This window comes from Pygocentrus nattereri, chromosome 5 (genome assembly GCF_015220715.1).
Source record: "Pygocentrus nattereri isolate fPygNat1 chromosome 5, fPygNat1.pri, whole genome shotgun sequence".
Taxonomy (NCBI): Eukaryota; Metazoa; Chordata; class Actinopteri; order Characiformes; family Serrasalmidae; genus Pygocentrus; species Pygocentrus nattereri.
This window is the reverse complement of record NC_051215.1, coordinates 37,564,118-37,582,154: the sequence shown is the minus strand read 5'-3', so window position 1 is coordinate 37,582,154 and position 18,037 is coordinate 37,564,118. Positions and strand designations below refer to the sequence as shown.

At 38.1% G+C, this 18,037-nt stretch overlaps 2 protein-coding genes across 8 annotated transcripts in view; one reads left to right on the top strand and one right to left on the bottom strand.

Moving 5' to 3' along the window:
• Positions 1-2,437, top strand: part of arhgap22 (Rho GTPase activating protein 22) — a 45,881-nt gene extending 43,444 nt beyond the window's left edge. For all 3 annotated transcript variants that reach the window (XM_017723945.2, XM_017723954.2, XM_037538630.1), the window contains one exon: positions 1,155-2,437. In XM_017723945.2, the coding sequence (XP_017579434.1) occupies positions 1,155-1,377 (223 nt within the window). In that variant the 3' untranslated portion in view covers positions 1,378-2,437. The remainder of the gene's footprint in view (positions 1-1,154) is intronic.
• Positions 2,438-5,803: 3,366 nt separating this feature from the next.
• On the bottom strand, positions 5,804-16,165 carry mapk8a (mitogen-activated protein kinase 8a). 5 transcript variants are annotated; one of them, XM_017723986.2, is made up of 13 exons: positions 15,959-16,165; positions 14,372-14,550; positions 14,148-14,277; positions 13,992-14,050; positions 13,549-13,687; positions 11,838-12,003; positions 10,477-10,548; positions 9,606-9,788; positions 8,961-9,085; positions 7,804-7,867; positions 7,382-7,459; positions 6,734-6,769; positions 5,804-6,514 (listed from the first exon to the last, which is right to left on the bottom strand). In XM_017723986.2, the coding sequence occupies exons 2-13, from the start codon at positions 14,527-14,529 to the stop codon at positions 6,369-6,371; spliced, it is 1,356 nt and encodes a 451-aa protein (XP_017579475.1). In that variant the 5' UTR covers positions 14,530-14,550; positions 15,959-16,165; the 3' UTR covers positions 5,804-6,368. The 5 variants fall into 5 exon arrangements, with proteins under 5 accessions (XP_017579475.1, XP_017579483.1, XP_017579502.1 ...); XM_017723994.2 differs by lacking the exon at positions 10,477-10,548 and adding an exon at positions 11,443-11,514 and having other exon boundaries at positions 5,805-6,514; XM_017724013.2 differs by lacking the exons at positions 6,734-6,769; positions 10,477-10,548 and adding an exon at positions 11,443-11,514 and having other exon boundaries at positions 5,805-6,514.
• Between the last annotated feature and the right edge of the window lie 1,872 nt (positions 16,166-18,037).

Genomic DNA, 18,037 nt, shown 5'->3' with positions numbered 1-18,037 from the left:
ATGTAATCTTTATTTATAACACGTTATTTTTCTATAGATACAGCAAACATCTATTTCATAAGAAGTATCAAAATTTCAAAAATGTTTTCAAAAACGTTATTGATGGTTTGTGAGCTGGTTTGAAGAATGCAGATGTGGTTCCTCTTCTCCTTGATGCACCCCAACCATTGCAAGCATATGTTAAATTCACCCACCAGCACACCTAATAGCTTAATGAAGTACACTGGTTCAGCTGATCAGCAGTAATGAAGTATTGATTAGCTGAATCAGGCATTGGATGGTGATATTGGAGAGAGGTTTGGAAACGATTACTCTAACGCACTGACAAACATAAAATCTAGTTTATTGTATTAAGGTTTATTTGTATTTAGTCTAATACTGGTACTTTTTATGAGCAAATAAACACTTATTACATATTTAATTAGTTTTAAGTTTCATTTTCTCAGGCAGCCTAAGATCTCAGTACAGAGCTGTAATATGATCAAATCACGACCTCCAGATGTTCTTGTTTGTGTCACTTCACCTTCATATCTATTTTTATCATCCTTACCTTGTAATGGAAGTTAGGGCAGAATGTATAGCAATCCTACATCTTGTGGACGTGTTCCAGTTATGTCAAACCATCTCTTACTTTTCCTTAACCGACGTGATGTTTTCAAGCAGTGTCAAGAACAGTTTTTAAAGCCAGTTAAGGTCTCTCCAGAAGCCTTTTGCAGACACTGACCACAGAAAATTGCTATTTAGAATATCATAAGACCATGTTACATTACACCATACAGGATACCATAGTGCTTGCTGTCTCTGACAGTATTATATCTTAATATATGCTGGTATTAATGTTTATCTTGCTCTGTTTTACTAAGCTTACATAGATGCTCATCAGAAATGTTGTTTAGTCTGACTCTCATGCCAGCATGTGAGAAAACATTCATGAAAGTCTTTTCCTGTCAATTTCCAGTGCGCTGGCAGAATGTCCCACTAGAGGGCCTACAGAAAGAGCATAAGCTAAGGGCCTGCTATGTTTCATTGTACACACACAGCTCTTCTGAGTTTGACAATCCCAGCCTGTAATGACAAGAACTGTGTTCGTTCTAGGCAAAAACTTTAAAACAATCTTATTGGGTATTAATGTTCATCTTATCATGTTTTTCTAGGTTGGAAGAGACAAGTGTATCGTTGCGTGAGCAGCTAGACAGGCTAGAGGAGGAGGTAGACCAGGAGAGGAAGAAGTACAAAATGTTGGAGATTAAACTGCGCAACTCTGAGCGGGCACGTGAGGACGCAGAAAACAGGAACCGGCTCCTGCAGAGCGAGATGGAGGAGTTCTTCTCCACTTTAGGAGATCTAACACTGGGGACAAGGACAAGCAAAATGTGACACTTAACACAGAAAAGCTGTGTACTTACTGTGGATGGATTTTTAAATCTCTTTACTCATGTATCATGGGTACTATGAGGTAATTTTGTGCTGTTTTGTTACAGCAACTTGAGCTGTTATTCTGTGTAGCAAATCTATTTTCCACCCTTAATCTTCTTCTCTGAAGTTTTAAGATATGTTTAAATTATTATTACCATCACCAGATTCTCAATGGCCTCACTTCCAGTATGCACAGATGATACCAAAGCATGACTTCCCTGATTGTTTGCAGTTGATGTGATTATGGTTGCGTACTTGCGATGCTTTTCATAAGGCTGGTTATTTCCATGACAGTGCCTTTTGCGTTGATGCATGGTATTGAGAAAATACTGCTTAACCACAAATGAGGCATTACTGTTTTCTCATAATGTCAACTATCAGCTCCACAGTTCATAGCTTCTTCACAAGTCTATGTTGTTTAGAGTCTGCGACTTTAAACAGGCTGCAGCCGTCCAGTCTGACACACTCCCACTTTTAAAGAAATGGATGATGGTGAACAGTTACAGGCTTAGTTAATGACTATTACATGCATATACTACACAAACCTCCTTTAGCAAACCCATTTCTATTTAAATGAAAATGCAGTGTGGTAAAAAGGCAATGACAGTTTAAGGACAAGATTAATGGTACTAATTATTTGTATAATTATGAATTTTTTAGGCCGTTGAGGTTGCAGGTTATAGGATTATTTATTGCAATTATTTTACTGTATAACTTATTTCTCAGGTGGTGTTTCTAAAAAAAAAAAAAAAAAAAACACACTGAAAAAACTTGCTGTCTTTCTGGTAGATGGTGGAAATGAATATGAATGATATATACTTGACCGTGAATTGTAGTAGACAGTCTAAGACTATGTGATGAATCCGTGTATGCTTTAAAATATTCTTGTGGTTATTTCCCCCTCATGAAAGTGCCAAAGTAGAGGTCTTATAAAATGGGTACTGCTTTCATATCATGGATCACTTGAAATGAAGTATAACTGCAAAAGGTAAAGTAATAAAGTTCTCCTCATACAGTGTCACAGCATTTCTCAACTTAATTTCATCTCAATCAGAATTCAATAATAAGTACTTTGGTGACAATGTGCTGCATGTATTGATGTCATGATGTGGTGTTACACTGACATTCAACAGTTTTTGCACATCTAATAATTTTAGCTCATGTAATAAACAAGAACAGCTTATACGAAGTATAAACTAGGTCATATTTCATGTGGGATATGGAAACAAATAGAAGTTAAACTTCAATAGAAATGGAGTGATAATGTACTTTAATACTGTTTGCAATTATTCTGAGATGTGATCTTGATTCTAGATTAATTTATTCACTCAATTCACATTCAATAATTATGGGATAATATCTGTTGACATCTATTAATAATCTATTGTTGATTATCTACACTGATCAGACATAACATTATGACCACCTCCTTGTTTCTAAGCTCATTGTCCATTTTATCAGCTCCACTTACTGTATAGGTGCACTTTGTAGTTCTACAATTGCAGACTAGTCCATCTGTTTCTCTGCATACTTTGTTAGCCCCCTTTTACCCTGTTCTTCAGTGGTAAGGACCCTCATAGAGCAGGTACTACTTGGGCGGTGGATCATTCTCAGCACTGCAGTAACACTGATATGGTGGTGATGTGTTATTGTGTGTTGCCCTGGTCTGAGTGGATCAGACACAGCAGTGCTGCTGGAGTTTTTAAAAACCTCAATGTCACTGTTGGACTGAGAATAGTCCACCAACCAAAAATATTCAGGCAACAGCGTCCTGTGGGCAGCCTCCTGTGACCACTGATGAAAGACTAGAGGATGACCAACACAAACTGTGCAGCAGCAATGAGCTATCGTCTCTGACGTTACATCTAAAAGGTGGACTGACAAAATAGGTATGTCTAAAGGAGTGGACAGTGTTTAAAAACTCCCGCAGCACTGCTGTGGCTAACCCACTTGTACCAGCACAACACACACTAACACACCACCACAATATCAGTGTTACTGCAGTGCTGAGAATGATCCACCACCCAAATAGTACTTGCTCTGTGAGGGTCCATGGGGGTCCTGACCACTGAAGAACAGGTAAAAGGGGGCTAACAAAGTATGCAGAGAAACAGATGGACTACAGTCTGCAATTGTACATCTACAAAGTGCACCTATACAGTAAGTAGAGCTGATAAAATGGACAAGGAGCTGGTTATAATGTTTTGCTGGATCAGTGTATGTTCATCATTCTGGACATATTTAAAAGTTTTAGTTTTTCTTGCTAATTATTTGAGACTTGTGACATTGTATAGGACTGGCATAATAGATTTATACATTTATCTACAATTGAATTCATTTTGTATTGAAAATATTGACTTTAAACTTGAATGCCAGTGTACTTTTTTTTTTTTTTCTTCAAAAATGAAAAGAATATCAAATGGAGCTATAAATGGAAATACAAACACATGATGGCACTTACATCATGTGGAACTGAAACAAACAACATCAGGTTGCAAAAGTGAAATTACAACAAACACAAACCAAATTTGACCTTTTTTTATTTTCAGTGGTTACAACACTGTTGAATTGCAGCACTGTGATGGCATGGTGCTCTGTGCTGACATTTACATACAACTGCATCAGTGGAGTGTTATAAAGCCAGCATCTTCACATGATCTTCGCTATTCGTGTAGCACTTTTTCTAAGAATATTTTCAGGTCCAGTACCACTGCTGATGTTACATGATCAGCTAAAGAAGCTACATGTAAGATTCGTATGTTTTACTATGTTAAATGATGACTTCAGGAGCTTTAGTCATCAAATGAACCTGATTAGTCAGTGTCAGTCACAGGTGCTCCTATTCAGTCTGACTCTCGTGACATGTCAGAATCTAAGATAATGTGGTTGTGTTTCCATTTTGAACATTACAAGCATATAAATAAATAGGAAAGTGATATGAAATGGACTGAGCCATCAGTTTGCTTGAGGTTTAGACTGGATTATCAGGAAAGTAAGCAAAAGGCCTGGTGTATGTTTTGTCTTACACACCACTTTAACAAATCTCAGACTGAAATGACAAGAATTGCATTAATTCCAGGCAAAAGCTTTAAAACAATATTGCATACAAACAAAAAGTAACCACCAGGCCAATTAAAACGGAAGTACGTACACACAAAACAAACATACATACACACATTCTTACAGTTCATTCATGTCAGCATATACACATGAAACTAAAACAAAGGCATCATTGTAACAACGATGCTTTTTCAAATAAATAACAAACCAACAACTATCACTGCGATACTGCTCCTAAACTGTGGACTGTAATGTGCATCAAACAAGGAGTTAAGCGTGAGGTAGTTTGAATTCTATTGACGTTGTTCTGTTCTCTTCACTGTGTAATGTAAAACAAGGGTAACAGCTTTTTAGCATACTCAAATTGAATCTAGTTGCAATCACATCAGCTAAGAATTCCCAAAGGGTCAATTAGAATCATAATTACTGTCAATGTTAAGAGCACTTCAAATCAGGAACAAGAAAACTAAAATCTGCTCGAGGGATTTGCTCACATTTCTCACTATTTTGCCAAAAACAGGCCAAACCTTCAGTGACATTCATAACCAATCATCCTTACTTCAACATACAATTTACAATCTCACACTTTAAAACACTGCTCTGAGAAAAAAAGAAAAAAAAAACAAAAAAAACACACCATCTTTGGGATGGGGGGAGGGGGTGGGGGGGGGATTCTAGCCCAAACATTCACCAGTTAATGTACTGTAAATCAGACCTACAGACCTAATACCTCACACGTATTTACAGTACCTGCCATTACAAACTTTCTTACCTGATAAAAATATAAATAAAAACACCTTTAAAAGATATGGAAATAAATTCTTATCAATTCTGTTTCATTTCACAAAAATAAACAATTAGCTGTTGTGAATCAGTGTAGAAACAATTAGCACTTCTCATACAAAACACGCAAATGCATTTGTTCTTGTTTCGAAAAGAGGCCACTCGCCATTCAGGACTTGATTACTCAAAGTTGCACTGAACTACTTTTCATACCATACAAAGTGTGCGGAGTCAGACACATAAATGGACTATGACGAAATTTACTAGTGTTGTACAAGTATGTAACTGTTCTAAAAGACTTTGATTCAAAATAAAGCTGAAATGCATTAGGAACCTAGTGGATGTGACACTAGAATGTACAATATGTGACAAGAGATTTTTGTCACAAATCACCTAAAAATATTTAACAGCAGTAAAAACCAAATGAAACATGCTGCCTAATAAAATAACCAGTGTATATGTATGTGTGTATATATATATATATATATATATATATATATATATATATATATATATATATATATATATATATATATATATATATATATATATAACATCTGTGATGTTATGCGTGATTATTTGCTGTAACAAAACTGTACACATCAGAAATAAAAGTGTTTTGGGCAAGAATCATGGAAAACACCAACCAGAAGAAGCCATCTGGGACAGGGTTTTGCAGGAAAAACAATTAAATAGTCATACTACATTGATATCAATTTATACACTATTTTATATTTTTACATCTGAAGCTTGTTTCTAGGTATATTCACTCAAAAACAAACAACTGGGAAAAAAAAACACATTGAAACAAAAAAATTGAAAAAAATATATTCACAATTTAGTCTTTACAAGTCATCCTTCTACAACAATACGGCAAAATGCTTTATCTGAGCTTATAAAAGAAGAACAAAGTGAGCATACCAAAAATACTCACATTTAGTAGCCAGGGGTTGGTGGAGCTTCTCATCAAAAAAAGCAATAAAAAAAATCTTATTTACGATGTTTTGAGGGGAAGCAAAGAATATCACACCTGGTATTAAAAAAGCTATCTGACTGGCCTAAATCTGATACCATGCCACACACAAAGAGGCTCCAGGGGAGGGCGATAGTCATCTGCAGCAGCTCAGTGGTCCAGCGGAGGCCTCTAGGCTGCTGTCTGTGTCCGAGGCCATGGTGGGCTCTGTAGACATTGAGGACACATCGTTGATGGAGGAAGAGGATGAGGGCTGGGGGGATCCATTCACTATTGCTGCACCTGTGCTATGAGAAACACATGGATCAGTCATAATCACACAAAAGGTACTGCCTCTTTACCATTCACACTGTATGATAACTATAATAATGGGTGCTAATTACTAGGGATGTGCATAACAAGATTTATCTTGATATTTGCATTTGAACGAGTTCATGAACTAAAGACAACTATTACCTACAGGGAAGGAATAAATGTATATATGAAAAAATATTTTCTCACTGCAGTTAAATATTCCTCCAGTTCCTGGTACACACGCTTGTGTTTGACAAAATATAGAGAAATTATATTAATTGAATTTCTGAATGTACAGCAAAAAGCTTTACTGAGTCAACATGCAATATTGTTATAAAGCATTAATAACAGACAAACATGGTAACAGTATTTAGTTATTAAAACATAAAACCAGCATTACGCTGAATTGTTCTGTATTTTCTCCCTGAATTTCTTTGTTAACGGGACATCACCAACATAACTCTACTTTGTTAATGGATACAATTAATGGTAACCTGGAGTTGTTAACAGACTATTCAAGTATTAGCACGTCTGTGTATACATATTTTGGTTTATGTAAAACACACACACACACACACACACACACACACACACCATTTAATTACCTGTTTTTTTTCTATGTGAAAAACTTTTGCACAGGCCACATTTTATTTTTTTCAATATCAAATAAAAATAAATAAATAGTAACTGCATTAAAGTGTGTTCTCTGCAGATGATGTGTCAATTTATTTTTCAAACAACAGCACCTACATTTTTGCATATGACTGTGTGGTCAAATGCATTCTACCACTGTAACAGTACTTACCTTTATCAACTTTACAGACCTTATTTGTAGGAGAAATCAGTTCAACTAACCTAGAGGAGGTGGCTGGCCTCGAATCACACCATTCTTCATCCTTTCCTCCCAGTCCAGCACTTCCTTATAAATCAGTTCTGATGAATAAAGAAAGAGATAGAGCATGAGAGGGAGAGCAAGACAGAGAGAGAGCGCAAGAGAGAGAGAGGTGTCATGGAAGTAGGCAAGGTGCCAGTTGCCATTGCGTACGTTCCCCATGCGAGTCGAAAGAAATATCTATCTTTCTAAATTAAGTAACAAGCATAAGCCATTAAAACATGCCTGAGGGGGTCATTAACACTTTTCAGGTGACCTCATCAGACAAGCTTCTGACTACGTGTGCAGAAGCAAATGATATTCATACTGAACTTTTGGCTCTTTGAACTGCATCAGATTTCACACATGAACACTGATGGTAAAAAGGAATGGAGACCACTACCACCTTTCCACTCCTCCACTGTATGTTCCCTCTCATCCAGCTGCTTGTCTGTGATCACTGGAGGAGGCTGAAAAGAGATGACATGGGAAAGGTACTTAAGACTTTTTTGGCAACAGTTCTCAAACATGCACTTTATTCTCCTAATATGGCCTGTTGATACAGCAGTGAGATGTCACTGGTAATAAAAACCCTCATTATAACTAATAATACAGTTACAGTGAGTTGACAATTATGTACTTTGAAACACATTATCTTATTGACCTCTAGTGATCTCAAACCAAAACATGACATGAGTTGTGGCAGAAATTCATACTGTATGGTAAGAGATAAGGACATCTATATACAGTACTGTGCAAAAGTCAGCAACCATCATTTAATTTCCAGTCAAATGGTCAAGTACGAATTATTTATTTTTCAGGAGGTATTTTGGAGGACAATTGATTTCCAGGTCTTACATAGTCGACAGGAGGCCCATTTCACAGTTTCCAAACTGTGAAATGGGCCCCGTATCGACTATGTAAGACCTGGCAGACCAGCAAAAGCACCACCATCACATAAACAGTACTTAAAGCTTTCATCTTTGAGAGACAGCCAATCTAGTTCCACTCTTGCTTCAACTCTGAAAAAAAAAATCCAGAGAGAAGCCAACTCAACACTGTGTCTGAAATGATCTGTAGCCTTCACAGTTGTTACTGAGAAAAAAAAAGTCAGAAGTCCAGTTTTGGAGTAATCTATAACTGAGATTACTTGGATCATGAGAAGAAAATACAACATCCACAGGACTTTTGAAATTAAAATACACATCCTCCACAAAATACAACTTCCAAGACTGGACTTTCGAGATTAAAAGAACCACCGCAACATACATTCCATAGATTTCTTTGAAAAACTGAAAGCAATACTGTATTTTCTGATTTATCTGTCCGATTCTGAAAATGAATAATTTGTACCTGGTTGCCATGTTGACTGGTAACTAAATAAATTAATGGTAGCCTCTGACTTTTGCACAGTAGTATGGAATCACTGCACTGCACAGGATAATGAATGCTCAATAGCTGGGAATTTCACACAACAGCCTGGGATCACATTTAGCTTCATGGTAACACTCCACTAGAGAGCAATAGCTTAATAGTATTACGTGTGTGTTTGCGTACACTCACCGCCTCTACCTCAGCTGGGTCAAACCAAACATTAATGTAAGGGTGCTGTAGAGCTTCATCTACAGAGATGCGTTTGGAAGCATCTATTACCAGCATTTTGGAAAGCAGGTCTCGAGCCTGGCTCGCTAAAACACAGTAACATACAGTCAGTCAGCTGATTGGCTAATATACATTTTGGATGGACCTGGAATAACTGAAATATTTATTTTTGAATTATATTCTGAAATGTATGTCTAGTATGCTCAGAGATACACTGTGTACTTTAGGATGATCTGAAATATATAGATGCAAAAATTAATCTTAATCATTTTTACACAATTTTCCTTTTTCCCTAAAAGCAGCTGATCAGCCAAGACATGCTGCTTTTGCACATGAATTGTGAATCTAATATAGCCATCAAGCAGCATAAGTCTAAGTCACCTTAAACAGGTTATATTAGCCTTGTAGCTCCACTGCAAAAGTAAAAATGTAAACTTCAGACACCAAACATGTTAGCTGTTTGACTGGGAAAATTGTGTAAATTTGATTTTTCTGTGAACTATTCCTTTATTAACAATATAGATAATGTACGTTTAATATATTCACAATGGGTGTTAAGAACACTTTATATTTGGGCAGTAATGACTGGTTTCAGCCACTTCGTACCTTTCAGTTTGCTGTGTTCAGAATCAGCAGGGAAGAGAACATCAGGGAAGAGCTTTTCAAAGCTGTATCCAGCATAGCGGGGCCGGTTCTCCACATAAGTCCTTACAGACTGGTTGAGTTTCATCAGGAACTCTTGGGATGGTGTTCCCAGCTGTTCGATGACTTTATTCCACTGATCAATATCTTGGGATTGCATGGTTAAGAAAAGCACTGCATTGCTCACAAGCAAGAAACGGAATGTAGAAAGAGGGATTAAAAAGCATGGATCAAAGACATTTACAGGCATCTACACAGAGAAATCATGTAAAGGACTGTGCAGGGCGTGGTGAGTGTGACTGACAATAATAATAATAATAAAAAAACTCTACCTGCTCTGCTTTTACATGAATCCAAGCTTAGTAATGCAGTTGACCGACTCGGAATTCACATCTGATGCGTCACTGACACAAAAGCACAGCATACGCAAGCAACCAATGTGTCCGATCCACACTGCTTCCCACTCATTTCTGTCCTGTACTTGATGCATATTCTGACTGACGTAAGACCTGCATCTAGCAGAGAGAATGTGGATTGAACGCTGATAAAAAAAAACAGGAAACACATCTGTTCCGTCAGACGGATCACTAAAATTGCTTCGGAAATGCTTTTGAGGGAGGTAAACTGGCCTAGAGTCACTGTGGTTTGTGATAAAACAATATTTGATGCTATAGAGTTTCTGTGCCAATCATATCAGGCCCTGGTTTGTAATAGCATCCAGATCCACATTTCTCTAAAATGCTATATCTCTAGGTCATTGCACCTACATTGCACCTACAGTGTAAAACAGGGAATGGAACAAGACGAATGAGGAAGAACAGACAGGCAAGGATACGATCAGTACCTGGAAACAACACACTACCTCTGACCATTTCGGCCATGATACAGCCAACAGACCAGACATCAACTGAAAAAATGAAATGAAAATGAAATTAGCATGCAACACACACAAAGAAAAACACACAGACCTAAAACAAATGGAGAGGGAATTAGAGGGAAAAGAATGAGGGTGAAAAGAGAGAGCATGCAAGTGTTGCTGACGCCTCAACGTAGGCAGCCTTTTGTTTTCTGAATGACAAGGAATGGAAACAGTGGCTGAACAAAAGAACACATATAAACCTTACGTAACCCACTTGCACATCCTGCCTGAATGAAAAGAATAAAATAATTTTGACATAAATAAATAAATAAACAAACATTGACTCATAGCTAGTTGGATGGCTTGGCGGTGTTCGAAAAACCACTTTTATATCACTTACTTGCACTTACTTTGGCACACTTAGAAAAGTGGCATAATGAGTAAGCTCATGTTTATGTAGTTTCAATGCATTTAAACCCATGGCTAACTTTCCTTGATAAAACTCCTCTGTGACCTTGCTAGTTAAACATGTGAGAGGAAAAAAGCCAGCAAAAACCGAGCTCATCCACACCTCATCAACACTCTCTACAGAAGGGACTAGTTGGTCTACTTCAGCCCCATGGAAAATGACAGATGGGACAGAGCAGCACACGTAACAAAGTAGAGTAATGGTGTCAGTGTTGTCAGCATATCTACTCCACCATGTATACACCCTTATAAAAGGAAACAGAATAAATTAACTCTAGAATGTCTGCAGGTATTCTTGCTGAAATAGCAAGGAATATACAGCACTCTCCCCTGCATGTCAGGAGAACACTATGATCATATCATTATACAAGAAAAGCAGGTCAAAAGAGGTGTATGGGTAACACGGTTCCTGCATCTTCTTCTAAAAATACTCCAGCATAATGTGATAAACCACCATGAGCTGCACAAGGATACAGTCCCTTCCAGGGAAAAGGATTTTGTGACGAACCATTTCTGCCAAAATACAGCCCACAGACCAAATGTCCACTAATTGTTTGTAGCAGGAGGAAAGAGAGAAGAAGGTTAAGCAGCAAATCAGCAAGAAGCAGCGTTTATTAGTTGTTATGTAGATCACTCATCATTCTTACATGACATTTTGATTTAATGGAACCGCTGAGCCATGCAGCTTAAGCAAAATCTGCACTGAAACTGTACATCATACCAAAGCCATAAAGCTATTAGGTCATTGAAAGCGAAGGAATGGACTATCAAAGCACGAAATGAGACGTGCAAGATGAAGATGATGTTTGCAGTTGAGCATGTGTGAGAAGTGCCAACTAGGCATTCTGTAGCTTGTCAGCAGCACTGACCATTGGCTTGATATCCCATTCCCAGAATGACTTCAGGGGCTCTGTAGTAGCGTGTCACCACATATGGTGTCATCAGTAAACCGGTCGCTGCCGTCCTGGCCAAGCCAAAGTCCAGGATCTTTAGGGTACAGTCCGACTTGACTACAATGTTACTGGGTTTCAGATCCTGCAGGGGTAAAGTAGGACACGTTGTATTTCAGGAACACAATACAAAGGCACTGCATGAACAAGCAAAGTAAATGCATAGGTTACACATTGGATAGCAATTCTGTGTTCCCATTTCAGTCCTCAGGGACCCCCAGACGTTCTACATTTCTCCTTCCTTTTTCCATCCCTATACACCTTGAGGTAGGTTAGAGCAAAAATATGTACCATCTGGGGAAGGGGGTCTTGAGGATCAGTATGGGGAAAAACTGGATTAGAAGAAGGGAGTTATTAAAAGGGCCCATGGCCTACATGTTTCTTGCATTGTAATTTTTTCCCCTGAGGTTTTAATGTTTGTGTGGTTTTATACAGTCAAAATTTCATTCATTTTGACCTATTTTTATCCTCTAAAACTAAACTGGCTGTTTTGTAACTGTGCCTTTAAGATTGGTACATGTAAATGATGCAAAACTAGCTGTTTTTTCAATTTTTTCCCCCATATATGGACTGAGTGGACGGGGGAGGAAATTCAGGTATATTCTGAAACATTAGCAATGTTTACATATTATTACTTCTATTTTCAGAAAAAAAGGAAAACTCATTTTTCCATTGTATGGTTTTAAATGATTTTTATCTCAACTGAAGGAAGCAAGAAAACATCACTGTGTTTTTGATGCCCAAAATATGCTGACTTCTTTCTCTCACTTTGAGAAAGAACTGGGCCACAATAAATGCTCAAATATCATTACGTTAGCATCCTAAAACTCAGCACAAATTGCCTCCGATGATCTAATCTCCAAGGCAAGTTATAAATAAACACTTTATTCATATTAGTACTGTATTCAGTACAAAAGATGTGCTGGTAGGTCAGTTCAGTATTTTTATTTTATATGAAACATTACAAATATTTTATGGTGCGACTGGTCTGTTGTGCTTAAGGGGGATGTTTTGGTTTTGTGTGGTTTGCGCTGAAATAGGTACGGCTGGCAGTATCCATCTATATAATATACTACACATTCCTTTGATCTGATCTCCTTTAACTAATTAATAATGGTTCTCTATGAATCCATCTGAGGGTTTATTTTCTATTCTTAAAATCTAATTAACCATAGCCAGGTTTGAAAGTCCTTGTTGTAAATCAATCTATTCAGTCTTTAACCTGTATGAAGGCATTAATACAGACAAGAGGATGACCTTGCCAGAACACACAGATGTCCCTCACACAATTCCTTTACCTATTAGTGAAATATACTCCACTGTGCTAAAAAAAAAAAAAAAATCGATACTGCCTCCTGATGGTGTGTGATAGATGAGAGAACTGTTTACTCTGGACTGATGACTTCCCTCCTTGATCCTCTCAGCACGTTCCTGCCTCACCAGCGCAATGCAGTCAGCAGCAGCAGCAGCAGCAGCAGCAGCACACAGGACGAGCTGGAGCTTTTTGTACTCAGCTCTGGGGATGGAGCCCCTCCCCCTCCCTCACCTTAACTGATTATTAAGCTTTTTGCCCTCAGTGCAACACCAGCACTGTATGACAGAGTTTTCTGTAAGGCAAGCGAGCACAGACCCTGTGGATGATCCCTGCAGCATGGAGGTGTTTAATTCCACACAGCATCTGGTACAGCAGATAGGACAACCGCTCATGGTCCAGCTCCATCTGAATGACTTGGCAGAGGTTGGCATCCATCAGCTCCATTACTAGGTAACTGTCGTCGGGTTGGTGGGGAGGGAGAGGGAGTGGCAAAAGAGGGCGTAAAAGGGGGGGAGGGGGGCGCAAAAGAGTAGAGAGAGGGGCGGGGGAGTGTGTGCATGTGTGGGAGAGAGAGGGAGGGAGAGAGGGGGAGGGAGGGAGAGAGAGAGAGAGAGAGAGAGAGAGAGAGAGAGAGAGAGAGAGAGAGAGAGAGAGAGAGAGAGAGAGAGAGAGAGAGAGATGGGGGCAATTGAGCAACACTCCTTCAGCATGCTAATTAAGAATAAGCTGTTGACCGATGTATTTTCCACTATACTCACACATCTTGGAATTCCTCTAACGTTTTTTGTGGTGTGAAAACATTTAAGAGGCCAATAATCTGAAATCGCAAAGAGAAAATAATCTCACTTTAACATCAAACATGTAACAAGTGAATAACTGCATCACTATCTGTCTAATATTTCGGAAGGACTTACATTTTTATGGTTGACGCACTTCATCAGCACCAGCTCTCTGTATGCTCGTTTGGCATGTGTCTGATTCTGAAAAGGCCGGCTAAGTTTCTTAATAGCCACATTTCTTTCCAGGTGGTGGTCATATGCTGAACTACAAGGGAAAAAGGGACAAATAGGTCAAATATGAATCCGTGTTGGACTGCAATTTAACTGCTGATGTTAGATTTCTAAGCCTAAGCACATACCAGACTATTCCCTGTGCTCCTGAGCCCACCGGTCTTAGATTCTGATAGCGCTTCAAAACAGTGAACGTTGAATCCCCCACATCTATACTGTAGAACTCTTTCTCCCTTTTGTTTTTATTCATGGTGAAGTCCAGGCAAATTGATGTCTTAGCATTCATCCAGTGCAGATATCTATGGACCTAGACCACAAACAATGAAATGGGGGGGGAAACATTATGAATCTACCATAGCATATTAGAAAAAGAAGTGTTAATCTTCAAATATTATAGATACATCTCTAAACTGAGTGACATCCACACAAACAGCAGCCTGTTGAGGAAAGCAATATCTTTGGGAAGACCCAGCACGAAAGAAAGCAACATTTCCATTTTCATGTCCAAAGAGCACTTCAGCAGAAAGACACCTGCACAATGTTCCACTTCCTTGCTGTGTAGTAAACAAATGCTACAGCATCTTGAAAACAGCTAAAACAAGACTGAGTTCTACTGATGTTTTAAAAAAGGCCAATGATCAACATATGAACAATCACCATGTTAGACCAATGACAATATACTACAAGACATTCTATTAGCATTTGGAACTGAAAATCAGGCTGTGGTTGATGATCTGTGCTCTCTACCGCTGGAAGCCTTTGCTTCTATGGAAAACCATTTAAATCAGAGTTAAGGCAGAAATGAATGCAAATCTTAGTATTTGCAAGCTGACCAAAACAATGCTAAAAGCCATCCTAAAATGCCATTATTAGGAATGAATGACACTAATGACAGAACCTAAATCAAAGGCTTCAGTGCTTGAACACCCTGGTTACATTTACCGTTCAAAACATACAGAGCACACACAGATCAGAACGTCTCAGCTATGACAGTACTGAGGACACCCTTTTAAAACACCAATCTAGGAACCAATACAAAATGTAAGCAGCATTCACCACTGTCAGTGCCTCATTTCAGAAGGTTGCCAACAAAAACATTAGATACAGATTTGCTCCTGATCCAGCAGGTGCAAAACAGCCTGGCGCCGCTTCAGTGCTATAGCTGAGCAGTCCAACAAATCAATATTAGCTGCTGTTTTTGTTGGGCATGTATGCGTAGTAGTGTGCTGGAGCCCAACCTTGCCTAGAGTATCCCGTTTAATCTCTGCTGTCAATACTTGGATGGGGAGGTAACCTATTTCGTGCTCATGTGCTGCACAGACTAAACTATACCACCTCTAAACTACCCAGTACTGAAATACCGAATTATTAGAGCCCGTGGCATCGCTACTACTGGGATATAGAGCCTGAGCACACCGTAAGCTAGCGAGGAGCAGCTCGCTAGAGGGGATGGAAGGCACCATGAGCGGCTTGTCAATTAGCCTAGCTAGCGTGCAAACAAGGTACTGTATCTAAAGCCGCACCGAGAGCCGACCTTTTGTGAATGCAGCGTTTTGTCTCCAAACAACACGTATCTCCGTTATCCAGAAACTGAAAGGCTGTTAGCTACACGATTCAGTCATCGGAGAAATCAGCTGTGTTGTAGTCTACGCTTGCTTGCACCCTCCCCCACAGCTAAACAATACCACATCTGAACGACTTAAAGCGCGTCTTACCTACTGTGATCTGAATTTCCACCTCTGTGTCCAGAACCTTTAGAAACGTGCGGGTGAACCGTTCAGAGGCTAATAACGTGTATTTTGTTGATCGGCTGAAAACACCATGACCTCACCGCATACACACGCTCACACACACTCACACACACACATATACACACACACACTCAGCGCTTCCTTCCACTGACAGGCCTCGCACGCGCCGCAGGCGACATGACGCTCTACGTCACATAAGCCGCACGTTTCCGCGGCATCACACGCGTCATACGCTGAGTCAGAGCCAATCACACAGAGACTATCTATCTATCTATCTATCTATCTATCTATCTATCTATCTATCTATCTATCTGTCTGTCTGTCTGTCTGTCTGTCTGTCTGTCTGTCTATCTGTCTGTCTGTCTGTCTGTTGTATCTATCTATCTATCTATCTATCTATCTATCTATCTATCTATCTATCTGTTTGTCTGTTTGTTGTATCTATCTATCTATCTGTCTGTCTGTCTATCTGTCTGTCTGTCTGTTGTATCTATCTATCTATCTATCTATCTATCTATCTATCTATCTATCTATCTATCTATCTATCTATCTATCTGTTTGTCTGTTTGTTGTATCTATCTATCTATCTGTCTGTCTGTTGTATCTATCTATCTATCTATCTATCTATCTATCTATCTATCTATCTATCTATCTGTCTGTCTGTCTGTTTGTTGTATCTATCTATCTATCTGTCTGTCTGTTGTATCTATCTATCTATCTATCTATCTATCTATCTATCTATCTATCTATCTATCTATCTATCTATCTGTCTGTCTGTCTGTCTGTCTGTCTGTTGTATCTATCTATCTATCTATCTATCTATCTATCTATCTATCTATCTATCTATCTATCTATCTATCTGTCTGTCTGTCTATCTGTCTGTCTGTCTGTTGTATCTATCTATCTATCTATCTATCTATCTATCTATCTATCTATCTATCTATCTATCTATCTGTTTGTCTGTTTGTTGTATCTATCTATCTATCTGTCTGTCTGTTGTATCTATCTATCTATCTATCTATCTATCTATCTATCTATCTATCTATCTATCTATCTATCTATCTATCTGTCTGTCTGTCTGTCTGTTTGTTGTATCTATCTATCTATCTGTCTGTCTGTTGTATCTATCTATCTATCTATCTATCTATCTATATATCTATCTATCTATCTATCTATCTATCTATCTATCTATCTATCTATCTATCTATCTATCTATCTATCTGTCTGTCTGTCTGTCTGTCTGTTGTATCTATCTATCTATCTATCTATCTATCTATCTATCTATCTATCTATCTATCTATCTATCTATCTATCTATCTATCCACTAAAGATTTCCAAGGCTATAAGTACACTCTTTTGTAAGAAAGGTGAGTTTATCAAGTGCTTTTGACAGACAAGTAACAAATAAGCAAAAAAAACTAAAACATTCATTCTAACTAGATATGCAGGCACATTGAGCTAATGTTAGCTAGCTAGCTAGGTAGCTGACTAATATCCCCCTCTAAAGTACTTTTTTCATTTGTCATCAAAATGCCTTCTTCAGCAAAGAAATGCGCAGTTGCCGTTACTTGAAAATCTGTCTTTGTTGAATAATGCATTTCTTCTAATGTTGAATTTTATTTAGTTAGCAAAGCCACCCTGAAGCAATTAATGCTATTTAACTTGATATCAGTTAGTCAATGCCTGCTTTGTAACTTGTTGTAAAATTATGTAAAGTCAAGTAAATAAATAGACAAGTCAGATCTATGTAAAGTAAATAGATTTAGTTTAAAGTAAATAGATCTAGTAATGTGAAGTAAATAGATTTAGTTTTTAATGTAACTATTAATAGCAGTATCTTATGTACATTAATGCCCTGGCAAGCACACATAGCTAGATTAAAAAGACATGCAAATAATAACAAAGAAAACATAGCAGCACAATAAAAGTTATTGGCTACTTGGCTATTTGGCTATTTATTACTTTTGAAAACACTTAAAGTAATATTAGTTGATTTGAATAATTAAAATGCGCATATTAACTAAATGTATTACTGTTTGCTAC